The sequence below is a fragment of the Helicoverpa zea genome, chromosome 29 (assembly GCF_022581195.2).
Source record: "Helicoverpa zea isolate HzStark_Cry1AcR chromosome 29, ilHelZeax1.1, whole genome shotgun sequence".
Lineage (NCBI taxonomy): Eukaryota > Metazoa > Arthropoda > Insecta > Lepidoptera > Noctuidae > Helicoverpa > Helicoverpa zea.
The window spans coordinates 2,625,316-2,633,153 of NC_061480.1; the positions used below are offsets into that span (position 1 = coordinate 2,625,316).

General features: G+C 37.8%; 2 protein-coding genes across 2 annotated transcripts in view; one reads left to right on the plus strand and one right to left on the minus strand.

Annotated features, from left to right (window-relative positions):
• Positions 1–1,024, minus strand: part of LOC124644344 (leucine-rich repeat serine/threonine-protein kinase 1-like) — a 93,158-nt gene extending 92,134 nt beyond the window's left edge. Inside the window, exon 1 of the mRNA XM_047183656.1 lies at positions 714–1,024. Coding sequence (XP_047039612.1) covers positions 714–764 — 51 coding nt within the window. The 5' untranslated portion in view covers positions 765–1,024. The remainder of the gene's footprint in view (positions 1–713) is intronic.
• A 473-nt stretch (positions 1,025–1,497) lies between these two features.
• Positions 1,498–7,132, plus strand: LOC124644329 (protein PFC0760c-like). Its single transcript, XM_047183630.1, has 4 exons — positions 1,498–1,686; positions 2,319–3,683; positions 4,894–5,094; positions 6,450–7,132. The coding sequence occupies exons 1-4, from the start codon at positions 1,542–1,544 to the stop codon at positions 6,872–6,874; spliced, it is 2,136 nt and encodes a 711-aa protein (XP_047039586.1). The 5' UTR covers positions 1,498–1,541; the 3' UTR covers positions 6,875–7,132.
• The last annotated feature ends 706 nt before the right edge of the window (positions 7,133–7,838 follow it).

Here is a 7,838-nt window from a genome sequence, read left to right on the forward strand (position 1 = left end):
TGAAAAGGAACGCAAAAAATAAATAAATGTCTCTGGTTTTTGCGTTAAGTGTCATTTGTGATTAGCTGTCATTCCGTTTCTCTTCGAGTTGCGTCAATGTACTATGATGTTATTTCAAATAACATCTTATTTCTCTTAGTATGCACGAGCGAGCGAAGCGAGCTTGCGACTTAGGGCACCCCCGACTCGGATAGGTTAGGTTCGAAGGGGATGGCGGGGTCTGCAAGACCCCGCCATTCCCTTCGTGGTTATTTTTTTTTAAACCACCCAGAAGTAGGAGCCCCGCGTAGCGGGGCTCCGTCGACTTTGCCTTTGTTCGTATTGATTAGAAGTACTTGCACTTAATTTTCCGACCGTAGTGGGTGATTATAGTGTTTTGAGGTTAGGTTACAAATATCTATTTTTCTCAAAAATTATGCGTTACCTTGTAACGGGAGTGGTACCAGAGGATAGGGGTGGAGCCCCCCAACACCCTCCCCCCCTTTTCCTCCCCCTCCGCCTGCCAAACGATACTAAATTTTTACCCATTTATTTTAAAGAGTTTCCTTAAAAATCCAGGAATTATTCCATGACTAACACCTCAACAAAGACTTGTCGCTACATTCTAAATTTAAAACACACGATTGTGGCTTCCCAGATCGCGGTAAAACCCAGCCTTTCAATCTCTCACTTAGAAAATAGTAAGTGAAGTTTTCACCACATATCTTACTCACCTGATGCAGGAGGCGGCCTTGGAAGTTGTCCTCATCCGGAGACAAGTCCATTATACAGTTTTTAACAAGAAATACACAAGTAAAACCGACATTTCCGGCCTAAACAACCACTGAAGCGTTACGAGAGGCCTCAAAACGAATTACGGGTTTACACCTGAAAATGTTCACTAAAACTGCATTTGAAAAACACAGTTACGTGCACCAATAGTTTTTCTGTTTCGGCATTGCGGATAGGAAACGTTAATTAGTGTTAAATTGCAAATTAAATCGCGATTTAGTTTATTGATTTGTTTGATGACAGCTGACCTGAGTCGGTGACAGCTGACAGCCAGTTGAATGACAGATAAACACTGGCACAGTGTTCCGAACGCGAAGTTAGCATTTTTTCTGTTTTTTACAGTTCTGTTAATATTACAAAAGTTTGGAAAAATATCTTGTGTAAAAATATAACTATTTCATAGCACTGTAGCCAAGGATTTAAATAATATCATTTCTTTTCCACTGCGCTAAGAAAATACTTGTAAAAAGATAAACAAGATTCGTTCGGAAATTATACAGAATTTCCATACTTTATTTTACCCTTTCGCATCAAGTTTCTGGTAAGCAAAGTAATATAAAGTTAATTTTTACCATATTATATTTTAATTACCAATAATTAACTAATTATAACTGAAAATCAAGTTCTCCATATCTTTTTCTACTATACTTATTTTTTATTTTCAGTTTTTCGACGAAACATATTTTAATTTTCTTGTAACTTTATTAGACTACCCGCAACCTACTTTCTTCAGTGCTTCATTTAAAAAAAAAGGCAACTATCTTCCCAGCATGGAGGTGATGTACAAACATTGTTCAGCTTTGATTTACTTTACTGAATTTAATTTAAAAATGCATCGTGGTACTAGTTCTTACCAAGAAGAGTGGCAAAGAAGAGTATCTAGAAGGGTAGACAGCCTGTTTGTTGATCTCCCGGGTAAGTTTTTTTTCTGTCTTTTACCATTACATAAAATGGCAGCACCGATTTACATGGAATCTTCAACTATGTAATAATATAAAGGTAAAGCTGAAGCAAGCAAGCGCAGCGTAGGACGCCCACCAACAAGGTGGACAGACGACCTTATAAAGGACGCCGTCGACGCTGGATGCAGGTCGCCTCCAACAGGTATCTGTGGAGATCTAAGGGGGAGGCCTATGTTCAGCAGTGGACGTTCTATGCCTGAGATGATGATGATGAAAGCTCAAGAGTTTGTTTACTAGAATGTGCCAATCTCAAGTGCTACTAATCCGACTTCAGTATATTTTGGAGTTTTAGACCTCAATCGATTTACACTTGAATCCCGAAACTTTTAATCTGTACCAAGATAATTAAGAGGAAATATTTTTTTTTGTTTGTTTGTTCCCTAAAGGCTTCAAAACTATTCAACCGATTTGAAAAACGTTAGAAAGACACTGTTAGAAACACACACACAGTTCACTGTTAGAAAGCTACACTTTTCCCCAGTAAAGTAGTCTATACTTTACCCCGGTAAGGGCAGCAGTTTCTTACGTGTCTCAAGTGAAAACAGGCAGTCAACAAAAAATAAAATAAAAAACCTTATTTTTCAGTCTTATCTCCAGTCACTGAAGAAGCCTCGGATTTAACTGATAAATCACTAATACCCCACGATGATGAGTCTGACAGTTCCACCAGATCTGTCAGTCCTCTACCCCCCCTCATCATAGAAATACTTCCTAACAAACATGATGAGCCTGAGGAATATTACGTGAAACTTCAAAAAAGAATGATCAAGGTATACCGAAGGCTGTTCATTGAAAATAGAAGCTTAAGTAGTGGTGTGTACGATTCAGATTCCAATGGCAACTCTGATCTTGACAGTTTCGACTATGATGAAATAGGTTTTGATGGCAATGTTCGTGACGTTGAAAATAGAACCTTAAGTAATGGTATTTACGGTTCCATTTCCAATGGCAATTCTGATCATGAGGGTTTCGACTGTGAAGGCAAAGATTTAGATGGCAATGTTCGTGATTTTGAAAATAGAAGCTTAAGCCGTGGTATATATGATTCAAATTCCAATGGCAGTTCCAATGATGATGGTATGGACTATGAAGCTATAAATTTTGATGGTAATGTTCGGGGCGTAGAAAATAGAACCTTAAGTAATGGTGTATATAGTTCAAATACCAATGGCAGTTCCGATCATGACGGTATGGATTATGAAGCTAGAGATTTTGATGGCAACGTTCGTAACACTGAAAATAGAAACTTAAGCCATGGTATATACGATTTAAATTACAATGTCACCATTCCAGTGGCAGATTATGGTGGCAATAATTTTAATAATGGTACGGATAGTAATGATTCACATTATTCCGATGATTATGAAGCTGATTTTGAGTCAATAGACACAACAATTGAATCTTTAAATAGACGTGGAATAGACGCTGAAATGTCAAGACCTGATTATGAAGACAGGCAAAGCCTAGCCCCTACTGAAATTATAGATACTGAAGATTTATCAAACCCTAATTTAGTAGAAATAGAAAGACCGATCAGTGTTCAAAATGTTATTTTTCCAAAAGATTTACATAATGCTAGAATAGATGATGATGATAATGAAATGTTACATGAATCTAGTAGCAATGATTTGAATGAAAGTCATCAAAGAAATGATTTTGAAGAATCTAGAAATTCACTAAATACGGACTTGGTTAATAATGATAATGAAATAGAGGAAGATATGGAGGCACAAGATGATGATAATGATTTGAATGAAAGTCACCAAAGAAATGATTTTGAAGATATAAATGCAGATGAATCTAGAAATACCACAAATACGGACTTGGTTAATGATGATAATGAAATAGCATTAAATCAAGAAGATATTGAGGCAGAGGATTGTGATGATAATGATTTGAATGTCGTTGAAGTGGTGACAGATGAAAATGAAGAAACGACTCTTAGTGCAGGTAAGTTATCTGTTACAGCCTTTTTATCGTCCCACTGCTGGGCACAGGCCTCCTCTCACATGGAGAAGGATTGAGCATAGCATAGGTAAGTTATCTGGCCAGTCCAAACCTTTGTAATATTCATGTATACTTAAGATACGTTTAGCAGCCGCAACTTATCGCGGCGCTGGTACATAAATGGCTTAAGCAGGAACATGGTGGGTTTAGTCAGTACTTAAGAGTCGACGCTGCACCCACAGCGGGAGGGGTCATTTGATGATTTCCCATAAAAAATAAGATACGTTTGGAATGCAATATGTAAGGGTGACTGCACGTGCTGCTGACGCTTCGATCCATAACGGTTTCATGTAGATATACATACAAACCAGTAGTGCAGCTACGGCCAATTTTATGTAGTCGCAACTCTTCAGCCTCGTAATAATGGCGTCCACGGCCGATTTCGACCACGGCGGCTGTTCTCGTTTAAGGAGATCAGCCAACTGCGCAGGACATATTATAGTGCACGAGCATTTGCGCAGACACAGGTGCACTCCCTATTCCTTCACTCTCATAGCCCGATGGGACGGCAATCCGACACGACCGGAGAGAGATCAGGGGCCCGATTCTCCAAGTTAATAATGTCAAAATCGAATAGAAATCGAATCGCAATATGATCGCAATAGCAGTTTTAACCATATCGGACATTCTGCTGCTAATATAAGACCAATCGTATTCCAACGACATTCGATTGGTTTGCGATTGGTCTGCTATTTTGGTGATTTTGGTCTATACGGTAGTTTGCTCTACAATCATATTGCAATAGTTAATCATTTGCAGACAAAATGATTCATCATTGAATGACAGAAAAGGATAAAAACGTTTATTTCAAAGAAAAAATTGCGGAATGCCACATACGTTTCAATCGTAATCGAGTCGGGATTGGATCGCAGTCGAACGTGAATCGTATGTTGCTTAAGTAAAATTAGGAGAATCGGGCCCCAGGCGCAGGACCGGATGAATCAATCACCAACTTCCAGACTACGGGCTGCATTGTGAAAGTTTCTAAACCCACAAAGTGATATCGGCCGGTCCCGGGTATCGAACCCGAGACCTCGGGCTCAGCAGCCGCGCTTGCGACCACTAGACCAACGAGGCAGTCAAGCCAGCCTCGTAATATTATTAAATTAAGTGCAGATAATATTGTTAACCATTTTAATCTCTTTCAAACCAGGTACAGATTACAGGCAAATAACAACCATAGCTCTGGTCCACGTCGATGGTACAAAACACCACAAAGATAAAGAGAGTACAGTATATGAAGAGTCGGTAAAAAGTGTGATTCTACCCACAAGGCCGGTTGTGAGGACTGCCATACGTAGTGAGGTGATGCAAGTGGATTTTGAAGATGTGGTGAGAGTGGAAGACAATGAAGGTAAGACGTTATCATCAGCAGTTTTATCGTTCCACTGAGCACAGGAATTGTACGTGTAACTGGGTTGAGTAAGTCAGATAGGCAGTCACTCCTTGTAAAATACTGGTACTCAGCTGCTTCAGGTTAGATTGGATGCCGACTCCAACATAGTTGGATAAAGGCTAGGCAGTTGATGCTGGGCACAGGCCTCGTCTCCCACAAAGAAGGATTGAGCGTATGTGTTTTGTTTTTGACTATTTTCCGCAAGCGGTGTCACCCAAGTCTGGTAAGGCACAATTTGTGGCTTTGTAGGTTTATTCGAAAGAAAAACCGCAACCTCAAAACACAAAGTTCTGCATAGGAAGGGTGGGATTAAGTTAGCAATCTGACTCTTTCTTACAAGTACCCATATTGAGGTTGCTCATTTGATGGTTAACTAGCCCAAAAAAGGAGAGATCATTCTGAGAACTTAGAAGTAATTGTATAATATTTATTTCTAGTCGAAAACTAGTTGTAGAATGTTTTATTTGTTTTAGAAACATATCGAAGTGGTGATCTCAGACCTTTTAAATTCACTGCTTTTACGATCGAAATCTATTTTTAGCTTTTTATTTTTATCTTATATTGTGTTTTACAATATATTATTATTGCATAACAGGTTAGTTAGTTAGGTATTTTCTAAATAAATTATAATGTGATTAGATGCACCTGTGTGTTGTGTTTTGCATGTATTGACATACTTTTTGCTTCTGGCCTTCATTTCACAACTGTTTCTAGGCGGATAAGATAATATGATAATTGCAAGATTTTATTAAGCTCAATTTTTCGGAATCTTATTCATCATCAGCCTGAATATTTGATTCAGAGCTAAAAATAATCCTCCTATATTTATTATCTTTATATCTTATACTTATTTATTTACTGCGAAAGTTACTACGTTTGTCTGTCACGCTTATATGCTAACTCTAATGAACCTATAGTTATCGGCACGAATCTTGAGCTCTGACCTACATCTGCGCAGAAGTGATTTATTAGCAAAGAACCAATCCCGAGTGACGGCTATGACGCGATGCACTGCGGGCCAATCACCGCTTTAGCGCGCCCCCACGCCTCACTTCATACCACAAAGGGGACCCAATAAATTACTTCTGCGCAGGTGAAGGTCAGAGCTCAAGATTCGTGCCAATAACTATATCTAAATTAAATTTTATTCCAAATAGTCTAGAACCTTTTTTAAAACTCTCCCAACCCGTCTATTTGTCAGTCTGTTTCACAACTACGGAGCTTACTTTCATGCGATCCTCACCACTTCTTCAGGTACTCAAGAAGTTAGTTGGTAGGAGGTAGGTATACTGATACATTTTTTTTATTTTCAGATCCACCCACAATCTTACCTGACTTGTCCTATCAAGAATCTTCTATCAAAGAAATAGAACAAATGAGGTTTGGAAACCCAGATTTATCTCAAGAATCAATATCATTAACCCATTATCGCGACTCGGAATCACTCGAACCAATTGCGTATATTGAAACACCCACGGAAAATACGTCATCGTCACAAAATGGCGCCGGTGGACACTTCGAATTTGACATTTCTAACGACATCCATGAAATTTTGAGTTATAATTTCAATGAAAGTCGAAAAAGTAGTAGTAATTCCAGGAAAAGAAAGGCCGATTTAGATAGCAAATCGGTGCAGACCAGTGAAGTTTCTACAAGGGATTATTTTGATGGGCAAATCTTTCTAAAGGGGGCAAAAGTGTTTCGGCTTTGCTCTTGTAAAGATCATGTTTGTCACTAATTTATTATTGAAGTTCATTTAAAGACTTATTAAAGCATATTTTATCTAGCAGTGGGCAGGTATACCTATTTAAGTTAAAGAAATAGTAGTATTACCCACGTTGCAAGTTATTTTAAATGATTTCTACATTTTTTTATGAAATAATTTTAATACATGAAGTATTTACTTAAGTTTAGGTGGTTTTACTTAGTATTCTTTTGTTTTTTGTTTGTAAAATAATTAATCACAAATTATGGGGAAACGATATAATTATTATGATTGTCTTGATTATAAATTGAATTATGTTGATACATATTTTTTATTTACCAATAAATCTTTTGTTTCAATACCAATTGCATTTTTTATTTATAGAGCCGTAGACACCTTACTCGTTACTTAGAGCTTTTCATGTATTGTAGTACTGTAAGCAGACCAAAATTTTTAAGGTAAGTTAGTATTTGAACCTAAAACGGTGATTAAAATAATGTGGCAGGCAGTAGATGGATGCCTCTTACCAACACCAGAGTGTTATTGTGTAACTAATCTTGTACCATGTTTATGTCCTAGGTACCTCTCCACAGAACCTAGTACCTTGGCACAATTGCACAAAGGCTAGAAGGCCATGCCATTAAAAATTAAAAAAAAAACCTAGTACCTTCGGGGATATTTAATTAGGTAATAAACAATAAAAATGTTACCACTCCTCTGCCTACCGCATTCTAGTAAAAGCAATCAGGTGATCTATGTTTAGGCTGACAATGGTACAGCAGGAGTATAGATGCTTTTTACTATTTTTGTACTTTAACATGTTTGCAAGTCTTCACAAGTCTTCACAGAGGTTCAATGATTTTAATAAGTTTGCTTGAATATGCTAAAATGGCTAAAATACATGTGCTCTATAGTATGAACTGCGCAGGTGGTTAATCTTTTTATACGAGAACAGCCGCCGTGGCCGATAATCGGCCAGGAGGATATGCTTAAAATA